We start from the raw sequence: 18,838 nt of genomic DNA on the forward strand, positions 1-18,838 counted from the left end.
CACCGATGAAAGCTTCCGAGCGAGCGAAACAGCGCCCTACTGTCTCTGTATGTGTAGACCATCTATCTGATGTTGTCTGGTAAAAAGAGTCTACTGTTGCCACCTGTAGCATTGAATACAAGGGAAGCCAGAGAGCATTTCGCCTCCCTTAATATTTTTGGGTATAAAATAATAGCCAATCAGAGTTGAGCCAAACTGAGTGAGCTCAACTGTGAATGGTCAAGGGAAGCCAGTTTGGATTTGGCTTCACATCAAACACATCACATCAAAAGCCGAAGGTCATTGACCAAAGAAAGATACATTTTTGCATCTCGTTGTGTTGTTATCCTTCGGTGGCTAGCTAGCTAAAACTGGCCCATTCCTAAATTAGCCAAGGATGGAGATAGAGATTTGGAGTTGTGGTTTTACTAAATTCTATATATATATATATATATATATATATCATGGTGGCATATGAACTACCAGGTTATAGAGCAAACAACACAATTATCACAACACATTTTTTCCTGGCTTGGCTTCCCCAGTGATTTTACTCACACACCGACCGCTACTGGTAATATAATAATGAGTTGTCAAATGCAGCATGTACAAGTATAGAACAGTTGTCACGGAATATCATGACTGGAATATAATAACTGGAATATAATAACTGGAATATAATAAGTGCTAATGAGAACAGAGTGGTTCTAAAGGACATCAGTACTAAAGTGACAGGAGAAGAAAAGTGCTCCAATGTCCCAAATGAACTTGTTCGCTGTTGCCGCCATGATGACGACAACACTTACCTTTAGTCGACTCTTCTGGCATAATGGCCACTCAGTCAAGATACAATTTATATGTGCAACTCAGCGTGTGGAACTCAATGTATGGAATGTGGAGTTTATAGCAAGCCTTTAACAAAGGCAAACTTGATGTGTGTTTTGTGATGGTTTACAACAAATGGCGACACAAAGGACAAAATGCATTCTTATATACTATTGGTTACTGTTGGTTGCACACACTGTATATAGATTGTTCTATTGTTCTTGACTGTACTTTTGTTTATTCCATGTGTAACTCTGTGTTGTTTTTTTTGTCGCACTTCTTTGCTTTGTCTTGGCCAGGTCGCAGTTGTACATGAGAACTTGTTCTCAACTAGCCTACCTGGTTAAATAAAGGGGAAATAAATAATATATATATATACAGTGGGGAGAACAAGTATTTGATACACTGCCGATTTTGCAGGTTCTCCTACTTACAAAGCATGTAGAGGTCTGTAATTTTTATCATAGGTACACTTCAACTATGAGAGACGGAATCTAAAACAAAAATCCAGAAAATCACATTGTATGATTTTTAAGTAATTAATTTGCATTTTATTGCATGACATAAGTATTTGATACATCAGAAAAGCAGAACTTAATATTTGGTAGAGAAACCTTTGTTTGCAATTACAGAGATCATACGTTTCCTGTAGTTCTTGACTAGGTTTGCACACACTGCAGCAGGGATTTTGGCCCACTCCTCCCTACAGATCATCTCCAGATCCTTCAGGTTTCGGGGCTGTCGCTGGGCAATACGGACTTTCAGCTCCCTCCAAAGATTTTCTATTGGGTTCAGGTCTGGAGACTGGCTAGGCCACTCCAGGACCTTGAGATGCTTCTTACGGAGCCACTCCTTAGTTGCCCTGGCTGTGTGTTTTGGGTCGTTGTCATGCTGGAAGACCCAGCCATGACCCATCTTCAATGCTCTTACTGAGGGAAGGAGGTTGTTGGCCAAGATCTCGCGATACATGACCCCATCCATCCTCTCCTCAATACAGTGCAGTCGTCCTGTCCCCTTTGCAGAAAAGCATCCCCAAAGAATGATGTTTCCACCTCCATGCTTCACGGTTGGGATGGTGTTCTTGGGGTTGTACTCATCCTTCTTCTTCCTCCAAACACGGTGAGTGGGGTTTAGACCAAAAAGCTCTATTTTTGTCTCATCAGACCACATGACCTTCTCCCATTCCTCCTCTGGATCATCCAGATGGTCATTGGCAAACTTCAGACGGGCCTGGACATGCGCTGGCTTGAGCAGGGGGACCTTGCGTGCGCTGCAGGATTTTAATCCATGACGGCGTAGTGTGTTACTAATGGTTTTCTTTGAGACTGTGGTCCCAGCTCTCTTCAGGTCATTGACCAGGTCCTGCCGTGTAGTTCTGGGCTGATCCCTCACCTTCCTCATGATCATTGATGCCCCACGAGGTGAGATCTTGCATGGAGCCCCAGACCGAGGGTGATTGACCGTCATCTTGAACTTCTTCCATTTTCTAATAATTGTGCCAACAGTTGTTGCCTTCTCACCAAGCTGCTTGCCTATTGTCCTGTAGCCCATCCCAGCCTTGTGCAGGTCTACAATTCTATCCCTGATGTCCTTACACAGCTCTCTGGTCATGGCCATTGTGGAGAGGTTGGAGTCTGTTTGATTGAGTGTGTGGACAGGTGTCTTTTATACTGGTAACGAGTTCAAACAGGTGCAGTTAATACAGGTAATGAGTGGAGAACAGGAGGGCTTCTTAAAGAAAAACTAACAGGTCTGTGAGAGCCGGAATTCTTACTGGTTGGTAGGTGATCAAATACTTACGTCATGCAATAAAATGCAAATGAATTACTTAAAAATCATACAATGTAATTTTCTGGATTTTTGTTTTAGATTCCGTCTCTCACAGTTGAAGTGTACCTATGATAAAAATTACAGACCTCTACATGCTTTGTAAGTAGGAAAACCTGCAAAATCGGCAGTGTATCAAATACTTGTTCTCCCCACTGTATATGTAGGATCTCAATCACCCTGTGGAAGGAGAACTTTCCTGCAATGTAGGACATTGTGTGTGTGTGTGTGTGTGTGTGTGTGTGTGTGTGTGTGTGTGTGTGTGTGTGTGTGTGTGTGTGTGTGTGTGTGTGTGTGTGTGTGTGTGTGTGTGTGTGTGTGTGTGTGTGTGTGTGTGTGTGTGTGTGTGTGTGTGTGTGTGTGTGCACATACACAAGCAGTTAGAAAGGTGTGTCTTACCGTCGTTGCAGAGTGGCCCTCCGAAAGATGTCATGCTACAGTCACAGTTGAACCCCTCCCACTGCTGCAGGCACACACCCTGATTGGCACATGAGTCCTCCTGGCATGTTGTACTGGGGCCTGGGAACAGGGAGGGAGGGAAGGATCACTTAAAATATGGAATTGGAATTTAAAATTAAACACGTATATATGATTAAAAGCATAATCCAACTTAATCCTTGCAGTCCATTTACCCACATATGACACACAGTTTATATACTGACACATGACATACTGAGACAAACATACCTGTACCTACATATACATGATACCTCAACTAACCGGTGCCCCCGCACATTGACTCTGTACCGGCAGCCCCTTGTATATATTGTTATTACATTTTTTACTGCTGCTCTTAAAACTTGTTACTTTTATCTCTTATTCTTGATTTGATACCTCTCTGTCTCTCCCTCTCTCTCTCTCTCTCTCTCTCTCTCTCTCTCTCTCTCTCTCTCTCTCTCTCTCTCTCTCTCTCTCTCTCTCTCTCTCTCTCTATCTGTATCTCTCTCGGTGTCTCTCTCGGTGTCTCTCTCTGTCTCTCTCAATTACATTTAATTCAATTCAAGGGGCTTTATTGGCATGGGAAACAAGTGAAGTGAAGTAGATAATATACGAAAGTGAAATAAACAATAAAAAATGAACAGTAAACATTACACCCATAGAAGTTCCAAAACAATAAAGACATTACAAATGTCATATCATTTATATATATACCGTGTTGTAACAATGTGCAAATATCTCTCTGTCTCTCTCTGTGTCTCTGTATGTCTCTCTCCCTGTCTCTCTCCCTGTCTCTCTCTCTGTCTCTCTCTGTGTCTCTCTCTCTCTGTCTCTCTCTCTCTCTCTCTCTCTCTCTCTCTCTCTCTCTCTCTCTCTCTCTCTCTCTCTCTCTCTCTCTCTCTCTCTCTCTCTCTGTGTCTCTCTCTGTCTCTCTCTGTGTCTCTCTCTGTCTCTCTGTATGTCTCTCTCTCTGTCTCTCTCTCTCTCTCTCTGTGTCTCTCTCTCTCTCTCTCTCTCTCTCTCTCTCTCTCTCTCTCTCTCTCTCTCTCTCTCTCTCTCTCTCTCTCTCTCTCTCTCTCTCTCTCTCTCTCTCTCTCTCTCTCTCTCTCTCTCTCTCTCTCTCTCTCTCTCTCTCTCTCTATGTCTCTCTGTATGTCTCTCTCTCTGTCTCTCTGTCTCTATGTATGTATGTATGTCTCTCTCTCTCTCTCTCTCTCTCTCTCTGTGTCTCTCTCTGTGTCTCTCTATGTCTCTCTGTATGTCTCTCTCTCTGTCTCTCTCTCTGTCTCTCTCTCTCTCTCTCTGTGTCTCTCTCTGTCTCTCTCTGTGTCTATCTCTGTCAATTCAATTCAATTCAATTCAAGGGGCTTTATTGGCATGGGAAACATGTGTTAACATTGCCAAAGCAAGTGAGGTAGGTAATATACAAAAGTCAAATAAACAATAAAAATGAACAGTAAACATTACACATACAGAAGTTTCAAAACAATAAAGACATTACAAATGTCATATTATATATATGCAGTGTTGTAACAATGTACAAATGGTTAAAGCACACAAGTTAAAATAAATAAACATAAATATGGGTTGTATTTACAGTGGTGTTTGTTCTTCACTGGTTGCCCTTTTCTTGTGGCAACAGGTCACAAATCTTGCTGCTGTGATGGCACACTGTGGAATTTCACCCAGTAGATATGGGAGTTTATCAAAATTGGATTTGTTTTCGAATTCTTTGTGGATCTGTGTAATCTGAGGGAAATATGTCTCTCTAATATGGTCATACATTGGGCAGGAGGTTAGGAAGTGCAGCTCAGTTTCCACCTCATTTTGTGGGCAGTGTGCACATAGCCTGTCTTCTCTTGAGAGCCATGTCTGCCTACGGCGGCCTTTCTCAATAGCAAGGCTATGCTCACTGAGTCTGTACATAGTCAAAGCTTTCCTTAAGTTTGGGTCAGTCACAGTGGTCAGGTATTCTGCCACTGTGTACTCTCTGTTTAGGGCCAAATAGCATTCTAGTTTGCTCTGTTTTTTTGTTAATTCTTTCCAATGTGTCAAGTAATTATCTTTTTGTTTTCTCATGATTTGGTTGGGTCTAATTGTGCTGTTGTCCTGGGGCTCTGTGGGGTGTGTTTGTGTTTGTGAACAGAGCCCTAGGACCAGCTTGCTTAGGGGACTCTTCTCCAGGTTCATCTCTCTGTAGGTGATGGCTTTGTTATGGAAGGTTTGGGAATCGCTTCCTTTTAGGTGGTTGTAGAATTTAACGGCTCTTTTCTGGATTTTGATAATTAGTGGGTATCGGCCTAATTCTGCTCTGCATGCATTATTTGGTGTTCTACGTTGTACACGGAGGATATTTTTGCAGAATTCTGCATGCAGAGTCTCAATTTGGTGTTTGTCCCATTTTGTGAAATCTTGGTTGGTGAGCGGACCCCAGACCTCACAACCATAAAGGGCAATGGGCTCTATGACTGATTCAAGTATTTTTAGCCAGATCCTAATTGGTATGTTGAAATTTATGTTCCTTTTGATGGCATAGAAGGCCCTTCTTGCCTTGTCTCTCAGATCGTTCACAGCTTTGTGGAAGTTACCTGTGGTGCTGATGTTTAGGCCGAGGTATGTATAGTTTTTTGTGTGCTCTAGGGCAACGGTGTCTAGATGGAATTTGTGGTCCTGGTGACTGGACCTTTTTTGGAACACCATTATTTTGGTCTTACTGAGATTTACTGTCAGGGCCCAGGTCTGACAGAATCTGTGCAGAAGATCTAGGTGCTGCTGTAGGCCCTCCTTGGTTGGTGACAGAAGCACCAGATCATCAGCAAACAGTAGACATTTGACTTCGGATTCTAGTAGGGTGAGACCGGGTGCTGCAGACTGTTCTAGTGCCCGCGCCAATTCGTTGATATATATGTTGAAGAGGGTGGGGCTTAAGCTGCATCCCTGTCTCACCCCACGACCCTGTGTGAAGAAATGTGTGTGTTTTTTGCCAATTTTAACCGCACACTTGTTGTTTGTGTACATGGATTTTATAATGTCGTATGTTTTACCCCCAACACCACTTTCCATCAATTTGTATAGCAGACCCTCATGCCAAATTGAGTCGAAGGCTTTTTTGAAATCAACAAAGCATGAGAAGACTTTGCCTTTGTTTTGGTTTGTTTGGTTGTCAATTAGGGTGTGTAGGGTGAATACATGGTCTGTTGTACGGTAATTTGGTAAAAAGCCAATTTGACATTTGCTCAGTACATTGTTTTCATTGAGGAAATGTACGAGTCTGCTGTTAATGATAATGCAGAGTATTTTCCCAAGGTTACTGTTGACGCATATTCCACGGTAGTTATTGGGGTCAAATTTGTCTCCACTTTTGTGGATTGGGGTGATCAGTCCTTGGTTCCAAATATTGGGGAAGATGCCAGAGCTAAGGACGATGTTAAAGAGTTTTAGTATAGCCAATTGGAATTTGTTGTCTGTATATTTGATCATTTCATTAAGGATACCATCAACACCACAGGCCTTTTTGGTTTTGAGGGTTTTTATTTTGTCCTGTAACTCATTCAAGGTAATTGGAGAATCCAATGGGTTCTGGTAGTCTTTAATAGTTGATTCTAGGATTTGTATTTGATCATGTATATGTTTTTGTTCTTTATTCTTTGTTATAGAGCCAAAAAGATTGGAGAAGTGGTTTACCCATACATCTCCATTTTGGATAGATAATTCTTCGTGTTGTTGTTTGTTTAGTGTTTTCCAATTTTCCCAGAATTGGTTAGAGTCTATGGAGTCTTCAATTACATTGAGCTGATTTCTGACGTGCTATTCCTTCTTTTTCCGTAGTGTATTTCTGTATTGTTTTAGTGATTCGCCATAGTGAAGGCGTAGACTCAGGTTTTCCGGGTCTCTATGTTTTTGGTTGGACAGGTTCCTCAATTTATTTCTTAGATTTTTGCATTCTTTATCAAACCATTTGTCATTGTTGTTCATTTTCTTCGGTTTTCTATTTGAGATTTTTAGATTTGATAGGGAAGCTGAGAGGTCAAATATACTGTTAAGATTTTCTACTGCCAAGTTTACACCTTCACTATTGCAGTGGAACATTTTACCCAGGAAGTTGTCTAAAAGGGATTGAATTTGCTGTTGCCTAATTGTTTTTTGGTAGGTTTCCAAACTGCATTCCTTCCATCTATAGCATTTCTTAATGTTACTCAGTTCCTTTGGCTTTGATGCCTTATGATTGAGTATTGCTCTGTTCAAGTAGACTGTGATTTTGCTGTGGTCTGATAGGGGTGTCAGTGGGCTGACTGTGAACGCTCTGAGAGACTCTGGGTTGAGGTCAGTGATAAAGTAGTCTACAGTGCTACTGCCAAGAGATGAGCTATAGGTGAACCTACCATAGGAGTCCCCTCGAAGCCTACCATTGACTATGTACATACCCAGCGTGCGACAGAGCTGCAGGAGTTGTGACCCGTTTTTGTTGGTTATGTTGTCATAGTTGTGCCTAGGGGGACAACTATGTCTCTCTGTCTCTCTGTGTCTCTCTCTATCTCTCTCTCTGTCTCTGTCTCTATGTCTCTCTGTATGTCTCTCTCTCTGTCTCTCTCTCTGTCTCTCTGTCTCTGTCTCTATGTCTCTCTCTCTGTCTCTCTCTCTGTCTCTCTCTGTCTCTCTCTCTGTCTCTCTCTCTGTCTCTCTCTCTGTCTCTCTCTCTCTCTCTGTTCTCTCTCTCTGTCTCTCTGTATGTCTCTCTCTCTCTGTCTCTCTGTATGTCTGTATGTCTCTCTCTGTGTCTCTCTATGTCTCTCTGTCTCTCTCTCTCTGTCTCTCTGTATGTCTGTATGTCTCTGTCTCTCTGTCTCTCTGTATGTCTCTCTCTCTGTATGTCTCTCTCTCTCTCTGTCTATCTGTATGTATCTCTCTCTGTCTCTCTGTATGTATATATGTCTCTCTCTGTGTCTCTCTCTCTCTCTGTATGTCTATATGTCTCTCTCTCTCTCTGTATGTCTCTCTCTCTGTGTCTCTCTATGTCTCTCTGTATGTATCTCTCTCTCTCTCTCTCTCTCTCTCTCTCTCTCTCTCTGTGTCTCTCTTTGTCTCTCTCTGTGTCTATCTCTGTCTCTCTGTGTCTCTCTCTATCTCTCTCTCTGTCTCTGTCTCTATGTCTCTCTGTATGTCTCTCTCTCTGTCTCTCTCTCTGTCTCTCTCTCTGTCTCTCTCTCTGTCTCTCTCTGTCTCTCTCTCTGTCTCTCTCTCTGTCTCTCTCTCTGTCTCTCTCTCTCTCTCTGTTCTCTCTCTCTGTCTCTCTGTATGTCTCTCTCTCTCTGTCTCTCTGTATGTCTGTATGTCTCTCTCTGTGTCTCTCTATGTCTCTCTGTCTCTCTCTCTCTGTCTCTCTGTATGTCTGTATGTCTCTCTCTCTCTGTCTCTCTGTCTCTCTGTATGTCTCTCTCTCTGTATGTATCTCTCTCTCTCTGTCTCTCTGTATGTCTCTCTCTCTGTCTCTCTGTATGTCTATATGTCTCTCTCTGTGTCTCTCTATGTCTCTCTGTCTCTCTGTATGTCTATCTCTCTGTATGTCTCTCTCTCTCTCTGTCTCTCTGTATGTATCTCTCTCTGTCTCTCTGTATGTCTATATGTCTCTCTCTGTGTCTCTCTCTCTCTCTGTATGTCTATATGTCTCTCTCTGTCTCTCTCTCTCTCTGTATGTCTCTCTCTCTGTGTCTCTCTATGTCTCTCTGTATGTCTCTCTCTCTGTCTCTCTCTCTCTCTCTCTCTCTCTCTCTCTCTCTCTCTCTCTCTCTCTCTCTCTCTCTCTCTCTCTCTCTCTCTCTCTCTGTGTCTCTCTCTGTCTCTCTCTGTGTCTCTGTCTCTATGTCTCTCTGTATGTCTCTCTCTCTGTCTCTCTCTCTCTCTCTGTCTCTCTCTCTCTCTCTCTCTCTCTCTATCTCTCTCTCTGTATCTGTCTCTATGTCTCTCTGTATGTCTCTCTCTCTGTCTCTCTCTCTGTCTCTCTCTCTGTCTCTGTCTCTATGTCTCTCTCTCTGTCTCTCTCTCTGTCTCTCTCTCTGTCTCTCTATCTGTCTCTGTCTCTATGTCTCTCTCTCTGTCTCTCTCTCTGTCTCTCTCTCTCTCTCTGTCTCTCTGTATGTCTCTCTCTCTATGTCTCTCTGTATGTCTGTATGTCTCTCTCTGTGTCTCTCTATGTCTCTCTGTCTCTCTCTCTCTGTATCTCTGTATGTTTGTATGTCTCTCTCTGTGTCTCTCTATGTCTCTCTGTATGGCTCTCTCTCTGTCTCTCTCTCTCTCTGTATGCATCTCTCTCTCTCTGTCTCTCTGTATGTCTCTCTCTCTGTCTCTCTGTATGTCTATATGTCTCTCTCTGTGTCTCTGTATGTCTCTCTCTCTCTCTGTATGTCTATATGTCTCTCTCTGTATCTCTCTCTCTCTGTATGTCTCTCTCTCTGTCTCTCTCTCTGTCTCTGTCTCTCTGTATGTATATATGTCTCTCTCTGTATGTCTCTCTCTCTCTGTATGTCTCTCTCTCTGTCTCTCTCTCTCTCTATGTCTCTCTCTCTGTCTCTCTCTCTCTGTCTCTCTCTCTGTCTCTCTCTCTGTCTCTCTCTCTGTCTCTGTCTCTCTGTATGTCTATATGTCTCTCTCTGTCTGTCTTTCTCTCTCTTCATATGTGTCTCTCTCCCTATGCCTCTCACTCTGTGTCTCTCTCTCTGTGTCTCTCTCTATGTGTCTTGCTCTCACACACAAACACTTTACACAAAGAAACCCTGTACACACATATACACACAGTTGTTATGAGATTGTCATTAGTTTTAGTGAGTTAAGGTACTCTTGCTGATTGATCTTCATATTTATGTTACTTTTTCAATCTCACCACTATTTTTAGGAAACAACAAATATTGTTAAATCTGTCAGCAGTATAGATGAGGTTCAGCTGTGGGCCCACTGTGCCACCATCAGGACACATTGAACACATCTTCCTAGGATGAGCTACTTCTGTATTCCTTACCACTCTTATCAAATCAGATCTCAAAATCAAACTGATCATGCAATATAATATGCTTTTGATGTATTTTAGATCATTTTTAATGATGTTGACTACTTTAAACACCTCCTTCTTCAGAACCGCTGGACCCATCGACACCAAATCCACATCTGGTATATAGCATGTATGGATGCACGTCTTCAAATACACTATTTTACAAGACTCTAGATGCAACAATATGGTCGCTATGAGCCAATGAGCTTAGATTCATGTTTTTTCCTGTCCAACAATGCCACAGTGTGATCAAACTCAATCATACTTTACAGGTTAGCTAGACTCATATCTTTGAGCAGGTGTGCCACATTTCATCACTCCGAATCATAGCGCCACTGTGTGGTCGATATGCTTGGAAATATTGAGTCTTACATTGTTTTCAACATGTGTGCCAAGTTGTGTTACAAAACAAATATCCAGTCATTTATGTGCCCATGTGAATGTTAATTGGTCAGTAGACGCCATGATGTTTGACACACTATTCTGGAAAACAGTGTGATGAGAGGCCTTGGTCCATATACCGTACCAGTCAAAAGTTTGGACAAACCTACACATTCAAAGGTTTTTATTTATTCGTACTATTTTCTACACTGTAGAATATTAGTGAAGACATCAACACTATGAAATAACACATGGAATCATGTAGTAACCAAAAAAGTGTTAAACAAATCAAAATATATTATATTTGAGATTCTTCAAAGTAGCCAACCTGACAGCATTGCACTCTCTTGGCATTCTCTCAAACAGCTTCATGAGGTAGTCACCTGGAATGCATTTCAACTGTCAGGTGAGCCTTGTTAAAAGTTAGTTTGTGGAATGTCTTTCCTTCTTAATGTGTTTGACCAAATCAGTTGTGTTGTGACAAGGTAGAGTTGGTATTCAGAAGATAGCCCTATTTGGTAAAAGACCAAGTCCGTATTATGGCAAGGACAGCTCGAATAAGCAAAGACAAATGACAGTCCATCATTACTTTAAGACATGAAGGTCAGTCAATCTGGATAATTTCAAGAACTTTGAGAGTTTCCTCCAGTGCAATTTCAAAAAAGCATCAAGCGCAATGATGAAACCGGCTCTCATGTGGACCGACAAAGGAATGGAAGACCCAGAGTTACCTCTGCTGCAGAGGATAAGTTCATTAGAGTAACCAGACTCAGAACTTGCAGCCCAAATAAATGCTTCACTGTTCAAGTAAAGGACACATCTCAACATCAACTGTTCAGAGGAGACTGTGTGAATCAGGCTTTCATTGCCAAATTGCTGCAAAGAAACCACTACTAAAGGACACCAAAGGGAAGAAGAGACTTGCTTGGGCCAAGAAACTGTTCTGATGAGTCCTAATTGGAGATTTTTGGTTTCAACCAAAAAAGACGCAGAGTAGGTGAGATGCAGAGTAGATGAATGGATGATCTCCGCATGTGTGGTTCCCACCGTGAAGCATGGAGGAGGAGGTGTGATGGTGTGGGGGTACTTTGCTGGTGACACTGTCTGTGATATATTTAGAATTCAAGGCACACTTAACTGCACAGCATTCTGCAGCGATATGCCATCCCATCTAGTTTGCGCTTAGTGGGACAATCATTTGTGTTTCAACAGGACAATGACCCAACACACCTCCAGGCTGTGTAAGGGGTATTTGACCAAGAAGGAGAGTGATGGAGTGCTGCATCAGATGACCTGACCTCCACACTCACCCGACCTCAAACCAATTGAGATGGTTTAGGATGAGTTGGACCGCAGAGTGAAGGAAAACAGCCAACAAGCGCTCAGCATATGTGGGAACTCCTTCAAGACTGTTGGAAAAGAATTTCAGGTGAAGCTGGTTGAGAGAATGCCAAGTGTGCAAAGTTGTCATCAAGGCAAAGGGTGGCTACTTTTTTTGGTTACTACATGATTCCATATGTGTTCTTTCATAGTTTTGATGTATTCACTATTATTCTACAATGTAGAAAATAGTAAAAATAAAGAAAAACACTGGAATGAGTAGGTTTGTCCAAACTTTAGACTGGTACTTTAAACCAGATGTCAAATTTCCTGCAAATCAGTCATTTGTTGCCAGAGGACTAGTGTTTTAAGTGTTTTTCCGAAAATTCTAAATGGTGGAAAACCCCTTCAGGTGGACTTTATGGGTCCTTGAGGTATTGTTTCTTGTAAGGAGAAGGACCAACATACTGAATTTCAGGACTCAAATGGCTGAGGGACATACGTTTTCAAAGTTTTTCTTTTCAATCGCTTGTTATAGCACCACGGTCTTGAGTCAAAAAGAAAGACCAGCGATTGGCACTGTGGTCAAAAGTAGAAAAAGGTGTGTCCATTCAGAGAATTAGAAAATGGGAGAGACTAACCATTCAGAGGCTTCAATCATTTCAAGGGAGAGTAGATGTGTGTTTCTGTTATTTGCATGGGAAGATAAAGAAAACGGAAATGTAGCCGAGGTTAAATAAAGTGGTAGGAAACCCGGATCTGAGATAATCTGGCATTTTTCTCTTGTGGATGGTCTGAAAACTGCCGTTGTCTTTAGTATTTCGGAGATAGACAATCCATTGAGGGGAAAAAGTTATGTAGAAAAAAAGAGTAAAGATCATCAGCAGCTATTAACATTGGCCAACAATGTGTAACAGGTCAGGAAACTGATCTTAGCCTCTTTCTGTCTGTCTGTCTGTCTATCTGTCTGTCTGTCTGTCTGTCTGTCTGTCTGTCTGTCTGTCTGTCTGTCTGTCTGTCTGTCTGTCTTCCCATGTCTCTTATGTCACCTGTCAGCCAGTCTGTTATGTCATCTGTCAGCCATTTTGTTATGCCAACTGTCAGCCAGTCTGTAATGCAGTCTGTCAGCAAGAGTTGTATGTCATCTGTCAGCCAGTTTGTTATGTTATGTCTGTCAACCCCTATGTAAGCTGTGTTAATGGGAGAGTTTATGCAAATGGTATGACACAGGGTTGGCATGGATGTTAACCGGAGTTATGTAGCATGGTTTGGTTGTTATCCTCTTGGAAATAGGTGGCGCTGTTTTCACTTTGGGAAAAAATCGTGCCCAAATTAAAACGGCCTCGTACTCTGTTCTAGATCATACGATATGCATATTATTATTACTATTGGATAGAAAACACTCTGAAGTTTCTAAAACTGTTTGAATTATATCTGTGAGTAAAACATAACTAATTTGGCAGCAAACTTCCAAACAGGAAGTGAACATTCTGAAAATGGGTCTCTGTGTCAGGGCTTGCCTATTCAATTGCCTTATATTTATGGATCTGTATGCACTTCATACGCCTTCCACTAGATGTCAACAGGCAGTAGAATGTTGAATGGGGTGTCTAGCTTGATGTGAGACCGAATGAGAGCTTTTGGAGTGACAGGTCCGCCCTATTGGCAGTATTTAGCCGCGCACCAGGGAACACCACATTGTCTTCTGAAATGCGTTAGGTATACACGACGAAATGCTCCGTCTTGGACTTTATTGGATACATATGAGAAAAACATCATAAAGATGGATTTTCAACTGAGTTTGACCAGTTTATTCAACGTTTATTGTGACTTTTGGAATTTTTCGTTCCATGCGCCAAGAGTTCATGGACATGTGCGCTCCACTATGCTAGCCAAAGTTGCTAATTCGACAGAAGAAATGGACATTCTAAAACAAAACAACGATTTATTGTGGAACTAGGACTCCTTGCACTACATTCTGATGGAAGATCATCAAAGGTAAGAGAATATTTATGATGTTATTTCGTATTTTTGTGGAATATGTTGGCTCCAACATGGCGGAGAATGGCTGGGCGCTGTCTCAGAATATTGCATGCTGTACTTTGTACTAAAGTATTTTTTTTAAATCTAACACAGCGGTTGCATTAAGAACCAGTGTATCTTTCATTTGCTGTACAACATGTCTTTTTTTGTAAAGTTTATGATAATTTTTTTGGTTAGATTACGTGACTGTCCAAAATTTCTCCGGACAATTTGGTGCATTATGGCGCCGTATTCACAATGTAAAACCAGGATTTGTAGCTATAAATATGCACATTTTCGAACAAAACATAAATGTATTGTATAACATGATGTTATAAGACTGTCATCTGATGAAGTTGTTCAAAGGTTAGTGATTAATTTTATCTCTATTTGTGGGTTTTGTGAAAGCTATGTTTGCGGTGAAAACATGGCGTTGTGTGTTTGGCTATTGTGGTGAGCTAACATAAATATATATTGTGTTTTCGCTGTAAAACATTTTTAAAATCGGACATGTTGGCTGGATTCACAAGATGTTTATCTTTCATTTGCTGTATTAGACTTGTGATTTCATGAAATTATATTATATGATATCCCTGTGGCGCAAGGCTAGGCTATGCTAGTCAGCGTTTCTGATGAGGAGGATCCCGGATCCGGGAGGGTGAATCGGTAGAGGTTATGCTGAGATTAAGACTGAGATTTTCTTTGATTATGATACATGTTGTTACAATGGTGATCATGGTTGATTTCAAATTCGTTAGGCTTATTAGAAAATGCACTATTGCATATTTCAATTCTCAAGTATGAAGTTAAAATGACACAATTTTACTTCACCTCTAAGTACACTGAACAAAAATATTAACGTAACATGTAAAGCGTTGGTCCCATGTTTCATGAACTGCAATAAAAGATCCCAGAAATGTTCCATACACACGAAAAGCTTGTCTCTCCCTGAGATGTTTCTTACAATTTGTGCAGAAATGCTTGGTTGTGCAAACGCACAGTTTCATCAGCAGTCCAGGTGGCTGGTCTCAGATGATCCTTCAGGTGAAGATGCCGGAAGTGGAAGTCCTGGAACGGTGTGGTTACACGTGGTCTGCGGTTGTGAGACCGGTTGGACATTAGGCCAAATTCTCTAAATTGACGTTGGAGGCGGCTTATGGTAGATAAATTAACATTAAATTATCTGGCAACAGCTCTGGTGGACATTCCTGCAGTCAGTATGCCAATCGCACGCTCCCTCAAAACTTGAGACATCTGTGGCATTGTGTTGTGTGACAAAACTGCACATTTTAGAGAGGCCTTTTGTTGTCCCCAGCACAAGGTGCACCTGTGTAATGATTACTGTTTAATCAGCTTATTGATATGCCACACCTGTCATGTGGGTGGATTAATTTGGCAAAGAAGAAATGCTCACTAACAGGGATGTAATTAAATTTGTGCACAACGAAGCTCATCTGCGTGCTCATTGTCCTCACCAGCGTCTTGACCTGACTGCAGTTCGGCGTTGTAACCGACTTCAGTGGGAAAATTCTCACCTTCGATGGCTAATGGCAGGCTGGAGAAGTGTGCTCTTAAATAATGAATCCCAGTTTCAACTATACCGGGCATATGGCAGACAGCTTGTTTGGCGTTGAGTGGGCGAGCGGTTTGCTGATGTCAATATTGTGAACAGAGTGCCCCATTGAGTCGGTGGGGTTATGGTATGGGTAGGCATATGCTAAGGACAACAAACACAATTGCATTTTATCGATGGCTATTTGATTGCACCGAGGAACCGTGATGAGATCCTGAGGCCCATTTTATTGCCATTCATCCACCACCATCACCTCATGTTTCAGCATGATAATGCATGGCCCCATGTCACAAGGACATGTACACAATTCCTGGAAGCTGAAAATGTCACAGTTCTTCCATGGCATGCATACTGGCGTGCACGACAGCATGTTCCAGTTCCCGCCAACATCCAGCAACTTTACACAGCCATTGAAGAGGAGTGGGACAACATTCCACAGGCCGCAATCAATGGCCTGAGGCAAATGGTGGTGTTGGATTCTGAGTTAAACTTGGAACATATCTAAGGAGCGATAGAGACTGGTTTTTACATTGGAAGTTAATTGTTATCTGTAGCCAGATGGCTTTGGAATGTGTTGGGTGGACAGGAGGAAGTGACAGGATTGCTATAGGGGATACAGATGGACATCGATGGATTAGGCAAATGAGAGGTTGAGGTCAGATCCACTTAAGGGAGAAATTATGGTTTATTACTATTACTTTTACCCTATTACTTGGTCTTCCTGTCAAACCATAAAATATGTCGGGATTGGAGAGAAGGGGGAGTGCCTAAATTGGAGTATATACCATTGAAGTCGGAAGTTAACATACACCTTAGCCAAATACATTTAAACTCAGTTTTTCACAATTCCTGACATTTAATCCTAGTAGAAATCCCCTCTCTTAGGTCAGTTAGGATCACCACTTTATTTTAAGATTGTGAAATTTCAGAATAATAATAGAGAGAATGATTTATTTCAGCATTTCTTTCTTTCATCACATTCAAAGTGGGTCAGACGTTTACATACACTCAATAAGTATTTGGTAGCATTGCCTTTAAATTGTTTAACTTGGATCAAACATTTCGGGTAGCCTTCCACAAGCTTCCCTAAATAAGTTGGGTAAATTTCGGGCCATTCCTCCTGACAGAGCTGGTGTAACTGAGTCAGGTTTGTAGGCCTCCTTGCTCGCACAAGCTTTTTCAGTTCTGCCAACAAATTTTCTATAGGATTGAGGTCAGGGATTTGTGAATGCCACTCCAAGAACAAAAATGTCCTTAAGCCATTTTGCCACTTTGGAAGTATCCTTGGAGTCATTGTCCACTTGGAAGACCCATTTGACCCCAAGCTTTAACTTCCTGACTGATGTCTTGAGATGTTGCTTCAATATATCCACATAATTTTCCTGCCTCATGTAGCCATCTATTTTGTGAAGTGCACCAGACCCTCCTGCAGCAAAGCACCCCCACAACATGATGCTTCCACCCCGTGCTTCACGGTTGGGATGGTGTTCTTCAGCTTGCAAGCGTCCCCTTTTTTTCCTCCAAACATAAAGATGGTCATTACGGCCAAACAGTTCTATTTTTGTTTTATGAGACCAGAGGACATTTCTCCAAAAAGTACGATATTTGTCCCCATGTGCAGTTGCAAACCGTAGTCTGGCTTTTTTTATGGCGGTTTTGGAGCAGTGGCTTCTTCCTTGTTGAGCGGCCTTTCAGGTTATGTCGATATAGGACTAATTTTACTGTGGATATAGATACTTTTGTACCTGTTTCCTCCAGCTTCGTCACAAGGTTCTTTGCTGTTGTTCTGGGATTGATTTGCATTTTTCGCACCAAAGTAAGGTTCATCTCTAGGAGACAGCACGTGTCTCCTTCCTGAGCGGTATGATGGCTGCGTGGTCCAATTGTGTTTATACTTGCGTACTATTGTTTGTACAGATGAACGTGGTACCTTCAGGTGTTTGGAAATTGCTCCCAAGGATGAACCAGACTCGTGGCGGTCTACAATTTTTTTCTGAGGTTTTCGCTGATTTCTTTAGATTTTCCCGTGATGTCAAGGAAATTTGTGGAGTGGTTGAAAAATGAGTTTTAATGACTCCAACCTAAGTGTATGTAAACTTCCGACTTCAACTGTATATTTGTGGTGGTGGAAACATGTGTTGTCTGAATGCAGCTGTATTGACCCTCTGGGCAGAATAAACTTGGTTAAGCTTTCATAATGTCCGTTGAGTGTTTTACTCTGAGAATTAGAACCTAACAATGGTCACACCAGATACTGACTGTTTTTCTGATCCACACTCCTACCTTTTTTTTTGTTGAAGGTATCTGTGACCAACAGATGTAAATCTGTGTTCCCAGTTATGTAAAATCCATAGATTAGGCCCTAATGAATTGATTTAAAACGACTGATTTCCTTACATGAACTGTCACTCAGTAAAAACTTTGAAATTGTCGGATGGTGTGTTTATATTTTAGTTCAATGTATATTAGACAGTGTCTTAATAAAAATGCTTTATATTATTCAGAATGTCAAGTAACTTTAATTAGTTGTAGCGGTTGTGGATAAAGTGAACGAGTTGCAATGATTTTTATTCAGTTTAATTTTGATAATTTACTCATTTATTCAACTAAACATTGTTATTATCATGAACGACGGTTTGCGGATTAACACTCACAGTACATATATGTTTTCATCCTATTGGCCCATATACAATATTCATAATACTGTACTGAATGAAACATAGAGTATATAGTATTGAAATAATAACATAGTATTTTCTGATAACAACAGTACAATGTGACACCCTTAACACAGGTAACAAGGGTTGCTATCTTACAAACATGAGGTAGCTAAGATCTATCTATCTATTTTGATTCAAAATTGCACAATGATATATAGATTTGGTGTAATCCCATGCATGCATTGGGTAACATGTAAATTGGGCGGCTATGAAGATTATGAGCCATGCAATACAATACTTGTATGTAACAGGTATACTATATGTGACAAAATAAATAAGAGTGAATATAATAAACTAGTAGAAGATGATAACAAGAGACCCTGAGGCTGTCATACCGTACAAGATGATGGAGGTGGTCCAATTCCAGATCGTCCCCTAGACCCTACGCCCTATGCACTTGTGGAAATCCAAGAGCTTTTCCTTGGTATTGAAAACTTGGTGAAACTTACAACAAACCTATCAGAGGGTAAGGTGGAGCTATTTATATATTGCTTACAACTGTCAATTCGTCTCAGATCTCCACAATGATATAGGATATAGGTATAGGATCTAGGGGTCAGTTTAGAGGACAGGTGAGTGATCCTTGTATTCCCCTCTGGGGCTGAAGCCCAAATGTTATGACACGGGAGTGAGTGGGGTAACACTGAGTTGTCATTGAGTTTGAGGGGGTGAGGGTGGAAGTGGTGGTTGTAGAAGTTTGTGTGGTGTGGG

At 41.4% G+C, this 18,838-nt stretch overlaps 1 protein-coding gene across 18 annotated transcripts in view; it reads right to left on the bottom strand.

Annotated features, from left to right (window-relative positions):
- Positions 1 to 18,838, bottom strand: part of LOC139571467 (neurexin-1a-like) — an 865,000-nt gene that overhangs the window by 475,926 nt on the left and 370,236 nt on the right. For all 18 annotated transcript variants that reach the window (XM_071394377.1, XM_071394372.1, XM_071394379.1 and 15 more), the window contains one exon: positions 3,031 to 3,150. In XM_071394377.1, the coding sequence (XP_071250478.1) occupies positions 3,031 to 3,150 (120 nt within the window). The remainder of the gene's footprint in view (positions 1 to 3,030; positions 3,151 to 18,838) is intronic.

The sequence above is a fragment of the Salvelinus alpinus genome, chromosome 3, assembly GCF_045679555.1.
Source record: "Salvelinus alpinus chromosome 3, SLU_Salpinus.1, whole genome shotgun sequence".
Lineage (NCBI taxonomy): Eukaryota > Metazoa > Chordata > Actinopteri > Salmoniformes > Salmonidae > Salvelinus > Salvelinus alpinus.